Below are 16,750 nucleotides of genomic sequence, written 5' to 3'. Positions count from 1 at the left end.
ATTTGTTCCTCTGTATCATTTGATTCCTTTTAAGATGTATTAGCCTTTGTTTGCTGTTCCTTTATGTATTCTCTCTGTGTTGTAGTAATCTCAAAAGGAGGAACATTTCTTAAATATCATCCATAGAGCCCTGTTTGTAATAGGTACTTGTATAAACTTAGATCAGTTCCTGTGAAAACTTAAAGTGATAAAACCAAATTTCTTCCCCATTAAACTCACAGTTCAGGAGAGATTTCCGAGGTAGTCCTGATGTAGTTGTTCTCAGAGATGCTGAACCTGTGGAAGAGCACCCACTCTGGCATCTTCTTGGTGACAGAGTAACTGGAAAGGGGATGCAACTGAGCAACTTGCTTGTGTGTAAGCATTAAGTAGTTACCTGATCCGTCAACATCCCGAGCAATCTACCAGGCAGAGTTTTAGAGAAAAAAGGACTGCGTTAATATGGAGATCGACTCAAAAATGCTTGGTTAATAAATTCTGAAGTGTTTTCATCCATAATACGTAAAACCACAAAATTGCCACCTATGTTTCCTCTTTTCAGGTAGAGAAAATAAGCCATAAACCTATTCTGCCCAAAACTTTGAGACAGTGATGATGATGTCAGCTAACTTGAGCAATTTCAGGGCAGATTACTAAAATGGCAGCTACAAAGGTTAATGTTTTGGTCATGGGATAAAAATTAGCATGTTACCTAGTTAATTATAGAATATTCTCAAATATCAGGTGCTTTGGGGTTGTTTTAGCTCACTGAATCCTCACAATAACCCTGTGATGTGGGTTCCTTTCTTCTTTTCCTTACAGATAAGGATACTCATGCAAAACGCCCCTTTTTGTCTGTTGAAAATGCTTTGGTTATGTGGCAATACCACAGCATTTTTCAGACTATGAGGTGCCTGCATGTGTTTGAATCTAGAGGAGTGACAATAGTCAGCCTTCACTCTGGGGAAAAAAAACAGAATGAGACCTTACTGTTACTTGTTGGGCATTGGTATCACTGGTTAAATTTGAGCTAATACGCAAACAGGTGAGATGGGCACTGTACCTGAGGTTCAGCAGAAAATAGCGATTGCTTTAATAACTCCCTTTTGTAATGAAAAAGATCTTTTGTTTTCTTTTGGACAAAGTTAATATATTCTGGCTTGGGCCTTTGAGGTGAAGTATGTAAATACCAAATCTTTTAATACTGTAGGTTTTCACTTGTATCTTAAAAGTAACCCTCAGTCATCGTTCTAGGTGAAAGATCCCTGGCAGGATGTCCTCATCATGGGGCATGTCGTGCACATCACGCTAAAGGCAGCCTTATCTGTTCTCACCTGCATGAAGTAACCAGACAGGAGAGCTTTCTTTATGTTCAGTGTGTTTTCTTTTGAGCCAAAAGCAGGTTCTGCATAGGGAAGCTCGATCCGCTTGATAATCTCTGAGAGTTCAGCTCGGATGACATCGGCCATCCTAAGCGCAGAGCAGTTAAGGAAGTGATCGTGACACCACTTTTCAACACAGTCTAGGAGGCAAAGGACAAAAGACTACTGAGAAATGATCTGTCATCAGCTGAGCCGCCCAGGCCAGGAAGACGCTCTCTCTTAAGTCCTAGGAAGTTTCCTGCTGCTAAGGAGGTCACACTGGTGGCAGGAAAGTGGCACTGGGCAGCCAAACACACCTGGCTGTTGAGGTTCCGTGACGCCATCTAACTGTGGGAACAGCATGTTCTGAGTGCTGATGAAAAATTTATCACCCTTAATCTATAGTTCATAAGGGAGTAGAGCTGATTGTCTTAGGATCAACATTTTGTCTCATGTATACAGCAAGAATGTACATGACACAACATTTAATCAAATTACAAGGGAAAAAAACAGTCCTCTGATTCAGACAAATACTGAATATATGTTATTTAATTATAAGAAAAGGATTACTCCTAGGCTAGCTTGGAAAGTAATTATGTTATCTACTACCCAAGCTGCAAATTTCATATTAAAATTTAGTCACCTGGTTCAGTTTGAAGATATTCTTTCCATCTATAATTAACACGGACCCTGAGTTTTGCCCTGACCTGGAATGTACATGGCCTTGGTGCAGTGAGGAGAGGACCTCATCTACACCGTCCAGTCCACTCGGGCCTCTAAGCAGCAGGAGCATGTCCTTGGTCACCAGTGTCACACATCCTGCTTGCTCTCAAGAGGTGCCACCAAATTCCCTGTGTCATTTCTAATCACTGGCAACTTTTTCTTCTCAGCTTTGAAATCCTAACTCCCTGCTTTTATACAATCCTCTGTTATATTTTTCAAGTATTTTTCACACTATCTGTTGGAGCAAAGGTGGTAAAAGAAAATTAAGGTGAGGGCATCCTCACGGGCTGGCCCTCGTTGGAGGCTCCAGCCTCCTGCCACATGCTATGCTCTGTCCTTCAAGCGCTCCTGCTGGCCTTTAACTCCCAGCACAGGTGTGTCCTATGCAGGCAGCTCCACTCCCTCGTCCCCGGGTGCCCTCCTGTGAAGACCCACACAGGCTTTCCTGCCTCTTCTAGGCATACCAGCCTGCTTTTCAGCATGTGTTCTCCCCTCCCCTCTCCCAAACAATTCCATGCACCTCTTTTAGTTGGCTCCAGACAAATCCTCCCGAGCCTCACCTCAGCAGAGCAGCCCACTTTTACTATTGTCTGAGCTTGGTTTTTTATGCTCTACGCTCTCTCCCACTAGACTGTAAATGTACTGTGAACCGTAAAGCACAGAGCACAGCCTCGACAGAGCGGGCACTTGGCTATGCTGGCTCCTTTTCTTCCTCCTCAGACCCAAGAGGGTAGGAGCTGTGTTAGTCGAGTCTCTGCATGCCTGTGTCGTGCTCCAAGCTAGCTCACTCTGAAGACTGGCTATGCTGGGTGGTGGAGTTCCTCCAGTAAAGGCACACATCGCCACTCGCAGGAGCACTAAGGGACAAGGGCAGTGAGTTTTTACTGCTCAGCAGAAACTCAGGTGTGCATTTAGGGCCTTGGGGCCATTCCATTTGAGGGGCCAATTGGGCTAGAAAATAAGGGTGTCTGAAAAACAACTCAGCTTAATTTTGGTAAAGCATGGTAGAACCAGTAGGTAATTTCTGCGAATCATGAGCATTTACTTACACTCACTGGTGGAATTCAGAGTTGTATCTTGGTAGGCCTTATAAATGTTGATGAGGGTGAAATGATCTCCTTCAGGATGTAAAAATGTCTTCCAGCAAGTCAAGGCAGCCTCCTCAGCTCCATGTGGCAGATGTGAAAAGCAATTAGGAGCTTTAAAATGCAAAGGGTCACAAGCTCAGCAATCTTGAAGACATTTCATTTCCAGCACAACATGTGGGGTAGGGGGAGAAGGGGGGAGAATCACTCCTATATTGGTTCTCTGAATAAATAGGTTATTTGTGTTTACTTATAACTCAAAGAAATTTATAGTGAGTCATTATAATTCTCTATCTCTTTTTGCTTTCCTAAGGTCTGCTTAATACAGCTGCCACCCTGCAGTACCTCAGTGGCGGCACTCAGAGGTGCCCAGATGCGTGAACAGGATTAGAACTGATGGTTCCTAACACAGCATAGCATCCGGTCTGCTCTGCCAGGAAAACCAGGAAGAACCAAGCAGATGGGAAATAAAAACCAGATACCCGTAGTTGTTTGGGGACAGATACTTTTCATGAAGTGTTTTCCTTAGTCTGCAGTGGTTACTAAATATAGATGATACACCTGAGATGAGAGCATAAATTCCCCAACAGGACAGCTTTCTGGGTCTCTCTGTGTGAAAAGACAGCAAGTGATAAATGGCACAGTGAAACCATTAAGGGGACAGACACACTTTAATACACATGGTGTGTCCTTGGAGCCTCGATCTCATTACTTTGCAAAAGCAAATTTGGCATGCTTTCATGTTTCTCAAGAATTTACTGAACTTTGATTTGGATATTTTCATATTAAGGTAATTCTTCAATATTTTTCCTTTTTAATTTATTAAAACATTTCACTATCATTTCAAAAGTTTAAGGAACTGACCACTGTCTCTGCTATGTACTTCTTAATATATGATAATTTCAAATGGAACTCACTGAAATCCATACCAGGTTTAGAGTCCCAGTACAAAAGAATAGCCTGTAAGGAATACCTGTTACCATAGCAGCAATTGTTAGCATTTCATCTACACAGTCAAATTCACAGGATGCTAAGATAGACTTTGAGAGTTGTGGATCGAGTGGAAACTCTGACATGATGATTCCAAATTCAGAAAGATTTCCATCATTATCCAGTGCCGCCAGATAATCTAAGTCTTCCAATGCCTGCATCAAACTTTCTGGTGCTAGAAAAGAAAAAGAAAAAGAAAAAAGTCTTATACAGCTCCAGCCAAGATGGAGAAACAGGGACAGGATCTACCCTCCCACCTGAAACTAAACAATGGACAAAATATGTTAAACAACATAATATACTGCAAGACACGGAGCATCAGGCAATGAAGGATGGATTCCTGGGTGGGGGGACAACACCATGCTGACACACGAGCAAGGTGAACCCTATGATTGCCCAACTCACTGCCTGGAAGAGAATTTCCAGGCCACCGCACAAGGAAGGGAGGCTCAGGTGGGACCTATCAGACTGAGGTTCCAGGAAGACTAAGGTAGCCAGGTCAGAGTGCTAGAGAAGGGGAGAGACAGAGAGAGCACTCTGGCGGTGTGTAAGAGTTCCCTTGACCATTCTGCGAAGTACCACCCAGGCCAGGGAAAGAACCACCTGAGGGTTTTAGAGGGAAACCAGTGCCTGGTGCTCACACAGGACTAAGAAGTGCGCCTGTCCCCAACAGCCAAACTGCGGAAGCTCAGGATTCCAGGGCACTGGGTGGAACAGGCAGAGGGGAAGTAACTACTGCTATATGGGCACAGCTCCAGTCCTGTGTGTCCAATCCTAAGAGCAAGACCTGAAAGGAGCACACCATCCCCAAGTAACTGCAGCCCACAACAAAGCTCACAAACATTTATTGGAACACAAAACTATCCAGCACCCAACAACGTAAAATTTGCAATGTCTAAGATCCAATAAAAAATTATGATGCATGAAAAGCAGGAAAATACATCCCATAAAAAGAGAAAAAATCAACTGAAACTGACCCAGAACTCACACAGATGACAGAATTAGCAGACAAGGACCTTAAAAGGGCTATTTGCCAGTGTAAATAAGGACATTGAACTGACTTTTTCCGCCCTTTTATTTCTCTTTATATAATATCAATATGGTATGGAGTTTCTACATGCTTAACCCCCACTCCCCAAAATTCATTTATTCAAAGCAAGGTATTCTCATCCTTACAGAATAAAGCTCTATAAAAATAAATACATGTGATTTTTCACCTGTCTGGCATTTGGTATTGCAATAATGGACACACAAAGAAGCAAACATAGCATAAAGCCACTGTACTGCTCTACCCCAGAAATTGAAGGATTTAGGAGAGCTATTAGATTATTTTCATTTGTCTCTATTTCAATGTGTGTGTTGTAGGTAGGAGATGAAGACTATGAGGACCTAAGAGTAATTTAGTCTGTCTGCATCTGGGAGTTCAAAGTGACAAATAGTAAAAATTATTTGTTTTCCAGACTTTGATGATTAAGTTATTGGTTAAAATTTCAGGCAAATGGTATAACTCAAAAACCCAGGCTGAGACTTGATGAAATTCCCCCAACATGTTGTCTTGATAGGAATGGGGAAATTTTACTGTTTGAAAAATAACTCACAAATGCTAAAATGCAGTTTCTAGAAATCTCTAGTCCTTTGGTTGGATAACAGATCTGATTTCAGCCTTTGTTACATCAATTGCAAAAGATCAGTTACTGGGAAAAGCAAGTGTCAGGGACTGAGTGGGTGGTAAAAAACGAGCCAAGCCAAACCTGCAGAGAACCTAGGCATCTGTCTGAAGACTCTGAAGAAAACACAGGTTTAATCTTTACCCTGGAGAAAACAGGTTTCGTTTCCCTACTCTTTTTTTTTTTTTTTAAGATTTATTTCTCCACTCCTCCCCCCCTCCCCATTGTCTGTTCTCTGTGTCTATTTGCTGCGTCACCTTCTTGGTCCGCTTCTGTTGTCGTCAGCGCCCTGGGAATCTGTGTTTCTTTTTGTTGCGTCATCTTCTTGTGTCAGCTCTCCATGTGTGTGGCACCATCCTTAGGCAGGCTGCACTTTCTTTTGCGCTGGGTGGCTCTCCTTACAGGGCGCACTCCTTGCGTATGGGGTTCCTCTATGTGGGGGACACCCCTGCATGGCATGGCATGGCACTCCTTGTGTGCATCAGCATTGCGCATGGGCCAGCTCCTCACGGGTCAAGGAGGCCCAGGGTTTGAACTGCGGACCTCCTATGTGGTAGACGGGTGCCCTAACCAGTAGGCCAAGTCCACTTTCCTCCCTACTCTTTCTGATTTAGCTCATCAAGATCTAAATCTGAAAAGAAGATCATGGCTTCCTGGGGATGGTCCATCAATAATGTGATCAGTTTTTTATCCGTCTGCCCTATCATTACTACTTGTTCATTCTTGTGGACCCTGGAGTTAACCACACTGGCAAAGACAGAACATGAGAAGTTAAAATCCCTGGGAAGAAAACAGATGGGTTATTTACAGAAAGAAGTTCAAGAGTTCCATCAGTGAGCCATGAAATGAAAAACAGCTCATCTGCTAGAGACAGTGCAAGAAACAGCAACAGAAAATAAGCATCTTAGATTAAACAGGGCAAGAGGGGGCTAGGAGTACAAACTTAATTACTGAAAACTTTTTAGAAACTAATTTCCATAAATCAGCAAACCTACTGCATTATAAGCTCCAGGATCTTTGGCAATTGTCCCTATAGGCATCTGGCCTGACAGCCTGGCTCTGTCCCAAAGGACACCTATCACTTCTCATTTTTATGCCCTGGGGTTGAGTTGGCGTCACATGGGGATAGTAACAGAAACGACGTCATGATTCTACTTCCCAGCCCTATCAACGGAAAAAGAGGATGGCTTTGAGGTTTTATTATATTAGAAAGAACAAGTTAACAGAATGCAGATTATACAGGTGAAGGAATAAGAATAAATAACTGAAGAGAATTCACTAATATTACATTCTACATTTTAAGAGATCTCCCCAGTACAGGCTGTAAAACTGTCTTAGCTAAAAAGCAGAAGGGTTTAGGTGAGGGCTCTTTATGACTTTGCTGATCAAGTGTACCCATGGCAAATAAGGTCAGCAAAGGGAGGAGAAGTGTTTTAGTGTGCGACCTCTTCCTTGCAGCAGTGCAAAATCCAAATGCTTTATTATGAAGACAATTTTAAAAGGAACAAAACATCCTTTTCATTAAGGTTTCTTGCCAAAAGCAGGCATACTCCCTACAGAGTAGCCATGTCAAGGTCAAACCATCATTGTTCAAAGTAACCTGAAGGGCAGTCATCACAGAATTTCTTAACTGTTCTGTGCACCCCTTTTCCAGAGAGCCCTAAATGCTAAGTTCCAGTGTTGTATCTGTGTTTTCCTTCTATGGCATCTGAAGAAAAGCAAGTTACAGAGAGGTCATTCATTTGTATAAAAGGACATAGTCCATCAGAGGATGGGGCCAAGCCACTGCTGATGTTCACCAAGTGCACAGGCCAGATGAGGAGGCTACTGTCTCAGGTGGTGTTTTTCCTCTGTTCTTGAATGCATGCCAAAATTTTAGCTGTAAAATGCTAGGAGGCACTGGGCTGATCCTTCCCCCATGCAGAAGTCTACTCAGCTTCTCAACACTTTTCTTCTATCCAGGTCTTCTATTTCTTAATCTCTGTCCTATTTCCTGCCTTGCTTACCAAGACTCAAAAACACTGAATTTCCTCTCAAGGTAGCTGATATGAGTCAATGTATTTAAATGCACTTTCCCACAGGTAAAAGACAGGTTTTTGCCCACAAGTCATCCTAAGAACATCCTTAAAGGAGCGTCATGCCTCTCTTCCCTGGCGTGGGCAAGAATTTATTTCCAGGAGTGGAACAGATCTCTCTTGCTAAGCAGTCTCCAAAACCAGCCTCCCTCTCCTTTCCCCACATTTCTTAACCCCTTTCTTACCAATAAGGACACAGGACGAAGGCTCTATCTGAGACTTTAGATTTGGAAAGGATTTTAGAGAGAGACTGGCCTCTAATGGTAAACTAAGAAGCAACATTTTCAACTCCATGCCGACTGGGAGCTAAAATTTCTTGGAGGCAGAAGCCAGGTCCTTGGGTATGTTTGTATCCCACCTTGCTCTAGGAAGGGCATCCAGGTGAGGTCAGGGTTCTCACTGCCTTCCCAGTTCCTTTGAGCCTAGCTGCTAGCTGGGTCCTCAGGCTCTCCATCCCCAGCTCCACCCCAGAACGTGGCAGGAAACCCAAGCAGACTTTAGATGGACATGGGCACAGCCCAAACCTTCCTGCCCTCCCAATAAATCACAATGCTCCCACCCAGCCTGGCCACAGAGAGCACTACAAAGGGGAAAGAGAAACCGAGTTCATCTCCCATGGCTGCTTTTGCCCATGCTCTTGGGAAGACCACAGAACCACATCTAGTCAGTGTTCCTCAAAGATCAGGACACTGCTAAAGCTCTGCTATGAGTACCAATGCTGACCCCGAGCCACTCCTCTCCCCAGAGCAATCTGTTCTTACAAGCAAGCAAGGCCCCAGGTTGTGGTCTTGGTGAGCAGCTGAGGGCCTCCCCACCCCCAATCCATTACAGAGAAAACACCTTTCAACAATATTCATTACTGCCATCAGATGGCAAGGGACTGTCGGTACCAGAACAACTCAGAAAAAGAAAACAAAAATCAAGTGTGGGCTTTAAAACAACAACACGATCAAAGGTTTTATAAAACCAGCTCAAGGGTTTGATGTTTCTCCTTTTTTTGGCTTACTTATTTTCTTGTAAGGATAATGCTCAAGCCCCTCATCTGCTGTTGATGCATTTGTGAGCGTCTTGCACAACCAGGCCCTTGCAAAGCCCAGCGGGCATGTTCACACACCCATCAACCAGCCCTCACACTGAACTGGAAGTGTGGTTTGGCCTCCTCTGAGCCCCCTTTTCCAGGCACTGTATCTCCACTCCACATCCCAGCCTCAGAGAAGCAAGATTTTGTACAACGTGACTATCCCTCCACACACCTCTCCCCAGCCACAGATGACTGGTTCTGGGTGGGTGCTTTCTCAAATGGAACCCCTGGCTCTCTCCCTTGGGAGGTCTGGATTTTGGACCATGAGAACTCAGAGAAGTCTCTCTCCAGTGACTAGCTGACTTGGTCTGTCAGAAAGCTTAGGGCAGAGTGGAGCTAAGAGTCTGCCATGTAGACTGGAGAAATGGGCACAGTGAGACAGAGACAGAAGAAGTAAAGAGAGACTAAGAGAAACAGAGCAACCAAGAGATGGAGGACGAAACAGAGAGTGCCGATGCTGTTAAGTCGGACTGATGCACTCTCAGAAACATCCTGGTTTGAATGATAAATCACAGCATCACTGTACCCATAAAGGGCCTAGCAGGTATCAATGGCTAAAACTGCTCCCGGATTTTTCACTTTCTGTAAAATTTTGTTGTTTCCAAGATTCTTCAATATTTTATATAATGGCTCTGGAGGGTTTTTTTTAGCATATTCACCCCTCTTCTTCAATCTGACCCCCCTCCCCATTTGGATACAGCAATAAATGTATGGACTTTTATTTTATTTTTTTTAAAGATTTATTTATTATTTATCCCCCCGCCCTGTCCCAGTTGTCTGTTCTCTGTGTCTTTTTTGCAGCGTCTTCTTCTTTGTCCACTTCTGTTGCTGTCAGTGGCACAGGAATCTGTGTCTCTTTTTGTTGTGTCATCTTGTTGTGTCAGCTCTCCATGTGTGTGGCACCACTGCTGGGCAGGCCGCACTTTATTTCGTGTTGAGCGGCTCTCCTTACAGGGCACACTCCTTGTGTGTGGGGCTCACCCCTACATGGCAGGGCACTCCTTGTGTGCATCAGCACTGCGCGTGGGCCAGCTCCACACGGGTCAAGGAGGCCCGGGGCTTGAACCGCGGACCTCCCCTGTGGTAGACAGACGCCATAACCACTGGGCCAAGTCCGCTTCCCTGTGTGGACTTTAAACGGCTAATAGTATGACCTTCATTAACACAGAACCTAGACTGTGGCCTTCTGTCAGCTTAGTGTCAGAATATTTGCTAAACTCTCTTGGCTGGTTGGTGGCAACTGGCAGCATAAATCCTGCTGACAGACACGAGAATCTACAGTGCAGCTATTGTGAGGGCTCCTGATGAATGCAAAATCAGCAGCAGCCTCTTTTCTCCCATGCGCCTCTTAACACACTGTAAAATTTTAAGACCATTTTGCAAGCTCTAAAACAAAACCCTGAGTTTCCAGTGATTTATAACTAAGCCTAGGATTACTTCTCTAGTACATTCACAAAGTAGGCACTTAGAGTGTTAAATAGTAATTCAGAAGACGATGTTTTATTTATTTTTTAATATATCATTTATAAATTCTCTGGTGGAAAATCTGCAACATTAGCACAGATCAAGTCTTTGCAGAACCTTCAATCCCCCTTCTTGCCAGCACCAGCACTGGCATTTGCAGCCCTTGTTTTCCTTTATTCTGTTTTTGCTTTCCCTCTCCTGTTTCCTTAGGTCTTTTCCTTGTCATAGCTGACATGTCTGGCAAGTGTGTGTGTATGTTCCTTTCTCTCGGCAAAATCCAAAAACTCATAAGTCATTTCAAAGCCACTTGTCCTACCACCACAATGAGTTCTGAATCTGAATGTGAAAGTGACATCTGCTATAGAATTGTACATTTTGGCTCATTCCCCCCCCCCCCCCCCCCCCCACATTTCTGTCTGGGTATGTTGCCTTCCCAGGGTAAAGAAAGCCATGGTCATCTGTTTCCACTGAAGCCATCAGTTGGTCCCAAGCCTCCTGTCCAGACAGACAGTTACTGTTGCTCAGGATGGAGGTCAATTCCCAGGCAGCCGCAGAGGAAAAAAGTCACTGTTTTTTTTTTTTTAAGAGGCCCATATCAAGAGGATTCACTTAATAGTCTTTAGCCCAATTATGCCAAATTCACTTTCATATGGTTCACGAATCCTGAAAGGGGTGACAAGTTTGCTACATTTGTGTATTTCAATTATAAGTTGAATTAAATGCAGCAGCTGCATCATCCTTTTTTTTTTGGTCTTTGCTTCTAAAACGATGAATCAGAATTAATCCATAGTTACATTTTCCCAAAGCACAGCAGAAAATAGTTATGTGTATACTGTCAGGAGACAAAAAGAAATGGTGACCATAACCCTTTTGTACCCCAGCTATTGGCTTTAAGCTTCATGGTGTGAACAGTACAATGGATGCCACTGAGAGGAGAGCAGCGGAATTCTACTGCATTGCTGTCATCTGCTTTTTGCTTTTTAAATTCTTCGCCATTACCAAGACTGCTTTTTCTTTTCCCTTCATGTCTAGTCTACCAAACATCCACTATCTGGGGCAAGAGGATGCCTAGGAAATTAACAGATGATGATTCTTGAATTTAAGAAGTGAGCAGTGGGACTAGAGGAGCAATTTTGAAAACTAAACATGTTTCTTCAGAGAATGGTCACTGGAAGATCTCTGCAATAATTACTGCAGCTGATCAGCTTAACAAAGAAGTCAAGCTGTTTGAAGCTCTGAGGCCACCAGCGAGAAATGGGAATGAAAGTGGCAGAGACCCCACCTTCAGATTCCTTCTTCTTCAGAGACCAGATAAAAGGAAAGAGGATGGCTTGACTACTCACAAGTTAAGGCGCTGCGCCGCCACAGGAACACTGCCCCTAGCGGCTTCTGGCCTGTCTGGGCCACATGACCCTTTCCTCCACCCCAACTCAGTTCTCTCTCTGTCTAACTTGCCACAATTCTAATCATTGTAAGAATTTCTACATAAGAAAAACGACTTGGACCAGAGTTTGCCACATATGTTTTTCAGCTGCACATCATATTCTTAGGACTCTTTCTTTCCTCCCCTTTTTAGACAGCTATAATTTACCACAAATACATTCAATACTTCAGCTAGTAGGAAGGGCCCAAGCCTGATGAACTCCCTTTTTGTAGATGGGGAGAATGAACCAAGGAAAGTTCAAGACCACCCTCCGAGTCAGGTGGTCAGGACTCAGACTCCTTGGCTGTTCTCAGGGGGAGGTGCTAACTCTTCCCTGGAGCAGAGCTAGACCACTTTTCAGAGAACCCTGTGGAACCTAAATTTCAAGATCTTTCTTCCATACAACTTATTTATGCTTCTCTTTCCTCCGAGTTGCTGCCTCTGTGCATTTCGTGACTCTTTTCGTCTTCTTATTCTGGAGAAGAATTTCCCAATTCACAAGGAGCTCTGAGAGACTGCTCTCCTAAGCCCCCAAGGGAGCCACAATCCCTGGGGCAGTTGCTTCCATCCAGAAGTGGCCTCCCCCAGGGCTCCAAGGCCCCTCCTGGGGACTTAAGGGTTTCCACGGCACCTCATCTTTTCAGGCTGATTTACCACAGCAGGTAGCAAACTGGGGAGGGGTGCCATATAGTTTTACAGAAAATTTGTCAACAGCCCTTTTCTTGCAGAAACAGAAAACTACAATTGGAGGCAATGGCTACAGAGGAAAGAAGTCTATTTTAGAAGAGAAAAAGGGCTCGCCTGGTTTTTGTTCCTCTTAAGAGATTCCAATGCCCCTTTATGTAATAGTCATTTTTTAAAAATTTAAGATCCCAAAGGATTCCCTAAAGTGACTTTTCAGTGTTTATTGGGAGAATTTTAGTATAAAACTCCCTAATTGGTCTAGGGAGGGCCTCGGCATTGCTGACAGGCAGGATTTACTTGTTCTGACCTCCAGACAGGAAAACTTACAGCGATCCTGGAACGGCATCTGGGCGCAGCCACACTGCTTCTCTGCCCCCCGCCACACCCATCTACTTCTTGACTTGTCCTCTTCAGCTCTGCTCTTGCAACCGTAAACTGACTCCAATCTTCCCTTCTACCTTTTTCTTTCAAATGTTAGCATCCTTAGGTGAGCATCTTCTTACTAAAAATGGCCTGCTCCAAATTCTACCAGTCATTTTAAGGAATGTTTTAGGAAGAGCAACACGAAAACTTTTTTTCTCCAGTGCTTGTAAACACTACTGGCATACACTTCAACGAAATGATGGAAAAATACAGGCAATCAAGAGAAAACACTGCAAAAAAGTAGAAGTTATACAATTTCCATTTGCTTAATGATCTTTTGGGTGACCTCTGTTTACACATTTGATACTTGCCATGAACACCAAAGCACCCAGATTTAACAGATTGTTATTCAACCCCTTTGGTAAACAATGAAAATTTCAACTACTGGCCTAAAGTGTGGAAAAAATAAAGGAAGTCCCTTTTATATAAAGCATGAGTAAAATATCAACTGAAGGGCAATCAATACTCTAACCCAGGAATCTTTATGTGGGGACCCAAATGTCCACTTAATTTCAATGCAGGTAGGGAAGTGGATTTGGCCCAATGGATAGGGCGTCCGCCTACTACATGGGAGGTCCAAGGTTCAAACCCAGGGCCTCCTGACCTGTGTGATGAGCTGGCCCATGTGCAGTGCTGATGCATGCAAGGAGTGCCCTGCCATGAAGGGGAGCCCCACACGCAAGGAGTGCACCCCTTAAGGAGAGCGGCCTAGTGTGAATGGCGCCATGTACACACGGAGAGCTGATGCAGCAAGATGATGCAACAAAAGAGACACAGATTCCCACAGAAGAACACACAGCAAATGGACACAGAGAGCAGATAAGTGGGTGGGGGGCGGGGGAGGAAGGCGGGGAAGGGGAAATAAATAAATAAAAATAAAAAATTTCAATGCAGATAAGCAGCTGCATGTGGAGAAGAAAGCAGCAGTTCCAACGGTGCAAAGGGCCTTGCCAGGGGAAGCTGGGAAGGGTGCTGCCCAGGAAAGCTGGGGAGTCTGGTCCTGGGACCTGAGCTCTCCTGGTCCTCATGAGCAGCAGGCAGGTGGACTGGGTGGGACTGGGTGAACTACACTCCTAAATGTCTGTGACATGTGCCTGGAGCCTCCCAATGACCGTGGTGAGTGGGAATATTTGAGAGGCTCCATGCTGGCTGGAGGGGACACGGGACGGACACCCAACACCATCAGACATCTTTTAGAAGGAAGAGAAGGCATCAATGATCAGGAAAGGTTCTTTGGGGAGTGGGAACCAGTTCAGGGGACACAAGAGCAGAGAGGTTAAAATGCCTATAACTGCAGGGCCCACACTTGAATTCCACCTTCTCCATTTGTATACGGTACTTGACTTCTGTGTGACTCAGTTTCTTCACCTTACAATGGAACGAATAATAGCACTTACCTCACATGGTGGTTCAAATTATTAAATGACTTCATATATGTCAATAAATACCATACAAATGTTGTTGTTGTTCCTGAGGACAGGTGTTTAAATGGACAAGAATAAGCAGAATATTCGCTGCTTTCAAGCTCTTCTCACCAGCTGGTTTGTTGACATTTTAAAGCGAATAGTCAACATGACCTCCCTGATACTATAGCCAGAGTTAGAGATTTTTACCCACCAGGCAAAATAAATGACCTAGAAGAGCTGAAGGAACCACGGGGTTAAGCAGCAATGACTTCAGTTTCCTCTACGAGCACGTGGCATGCACTTTGCCCTGTGGCTTGGGTAGCTGTCACATAGACAGAAGTTGCCTGCTCTGTACCTTTTTACCATTCTGATGGCTTTTAACAAAGCAGTCAATTACAGGAGCGGCAAAGGTCCCAATGAGGTGGACCAAAGAGGAGAGAAAGCCAAAGCTTTTTACATGACAGAGGGCTTTCCTTAGTGTACTTTTTAGAGGAGAAATTCCCACAGGAGAAAAATGTTCAGTTTTTAATTACAACGTCTCAGTCTCAAGCTTAAAACTTACCACCCTCTCAAAAACGTTGACCTAAATTCCAAAGGAGTGTAATTCCAGTGGATGTCCCCCAGGTCCTTCATGAGGCAGAACTGTTTTCCCACGGATGTCTCTTACCAGGCAACTCTGCAAAATATTTGGCTTTGACCCTAAGCTGATTTCAGCTGGCACTTCCGGACCTCCCCCTCCCCCTGGTCTCTGCTGTTCTGGCCTTGCTCCCTAAGTCCCACGTCTAATGGCAGACAGTTCCCCAGGGTCCCAGTGTCAGAACAGATGGTGCCTAGTGTTTTTTAATTACCTGCAGGGAATTTTTACCTCTAAAGGGAAGACTGCCGCAGTACATATCAAATCCCCATTCCTGCTTGCATTGCCATGTACCACAACCATACCACTCGCTCTTAGGACTGGGAACGGGCATAATCTCAACCCACATGCCCTGACAACACACAAACACAAAGCTACCTGGTCTGTTCATGAAATCACAGTGGCCTAAGCCCGCAATGTCGATCCTCTTCATAAGAAGCACCATGCTTGTTAAATTGGCTTCCTGCATTTCTGCTGGCTTAAGTGGCTTCATGTCTTTGGAGGCAAACTCTTCAGAGTACAGACAGAAAAGTTTTCCTAAAAGAAACCAAGGAAAATGGCTATAATGTCTCTGTGTTGCCTTCATGCAAGAATTTACATCATTTAGTTTTTGTGTCCAGGGGGCTACCTGAAGAAGACGGACCGAGAATTTGCTTGCGTATTTCTGCTTGGCTTTTGCTGATGGGCTGCGTGACAAGTGAGTTTGCTCTTATTCTAGGGTTGTACACCTTTAAACGGAAAGACAGCATCTTTAGCATCAGATAACTCAAGATTTAGCAGGCTTCCTGGACCCAAAGTGACTCTGCTGTTGGCAGAACTTTACTTTATGAAATGCTTTGCTACAGACTCATTTTCTTTGTACAATATTTATTATTGTTTCATTTGCCTTGGAATGGAAGCTGCAAGTGTTTTGATAAATGGATTTAAAGGTTGTCTGCTTTCACTGTAGTTTCAATAAATATAGGATTTCTGTATTGCCTGCTGATACTAACGTTATCACGTCTCAAAGCACTGTACTAGCGAATGATAACAGATACTCACATGTCACCCAGAGAAAAGGATTATCACTTGACAGTGCTGTGTTTCTTCAGCATTCTGTTCAAACTGAAGGTGACTTCTGTGGTCTCCCCTTTGTAACATATACTTAGCTCCTTTAGTCATAACAGCTAATACAAAAGGGCATATGGCACTAAGTGATTTTTCTTTTTTCTTAGGATGTTTTCAGGGCTTAAGTGATAGTGAATGGTGAACTAATTCAATCAAGGTCAATTCAAACTGGTTCCAAGGGAACCTGCCTAATGGTTGGACTCCTCTGTCACAGTTAGAGGAGGGTATTTAGGAGACCCTTTTGGGATAAAAGACTGCTTAGCATAGAGTACTGGCAGCAGAATTGTCACCTGGAGGTTTTTTCCAGCTCTGAGATGCTATCAATTCTGAAGTACTAGTGTCTTTGAGTTTGAGATACCCTATTTTCATTTTTTTCTGATTTTTTTAAGATAGTGACAAAAACTATTTTTTAAAAGTTAGGATGAAGTTTTATCACATCAATTAGAAAGCCAAATTTGCTAAAATAAAAGACAGGGTACTTGAAACTAATTTCTAATAAATTCCCTGGGGGAAGGTGCTACATTACCTTGATAAAGTGGCTCAACAGACGTATGTAAGGTGTACAAAAGAAAAGATTAGTAGTCAATTTGCTTTGCTAAAGACAAAATTCTAACAAGAAGAACCACTACCTTTATGTTTTAATAGCTG

General features: G+C 43.8%; 1 protein-coding gene across 4 annotated transcripts in view; it reads right to left on the bottom strand.

Annotated features, from left to right (window-relative positions):
* The window catches only part of DHX32 (DEAH-box helicase 32 (putative)), a 59,094-nt gene that overhangs the window by 1,481 nt on the left and 40,863 nt on the right, over nucleotides 1-16,750 (bottom strand). For all 4 annotated transcript variants that reach the window (XM_058298154.2, XM_071215628.1, XM_058298152.2 and 1 more), the window contains 6 exons: nucleotides 15,624-15,723; nucleotides 15,374-15,532; nucleotides 4,122-4,313; nucleotides 3,113-3,262; nucleotides 1,314-1,501; nucleotides 220-401 (listed from right to left, as the gene is read on the bottom strand). In XM_058298154.2, coding sequence (XP_058154137.1) covers nucleotides 220-401; nucleotides 1,314-1,501; nucleotides 3,113-3,262; nucleotides 4,122-4,313; nucleotides 15,374-15,532; nucleotides 15,624-15,723 — 971 coding nt within the window. The remainder of the gene's footprint in view (nucleotides 1-219; nucleotides 402-1,313; nucleotides 1,502-3,112; nucleotides 3,263-4,121; nucleotides 4,314-15,373; nucleotides 15,533-15,623; nucleotides 15,724-16,750) is intronic.

This window comes from Dasypus novemcinctus, chromosome 6, assembly GCF_030445035.2.
Source record: "Dasypus novemcinctus isolate mDasNov1 chromosome 6, mDasNov1.1.hap2, whole genome shotgun sequence".
Taxonomy (NCBI): Eukaryota; Metazoa; Chordata; class Mammalia; order Cingulata; family Dasypodidae; genus Dasypus; species Dasypus novemcinctus.
Note: the sequence above shows the minus strand (reverse complement) of the source record. Positions and strands in the feature narration are given on the sequence as shown.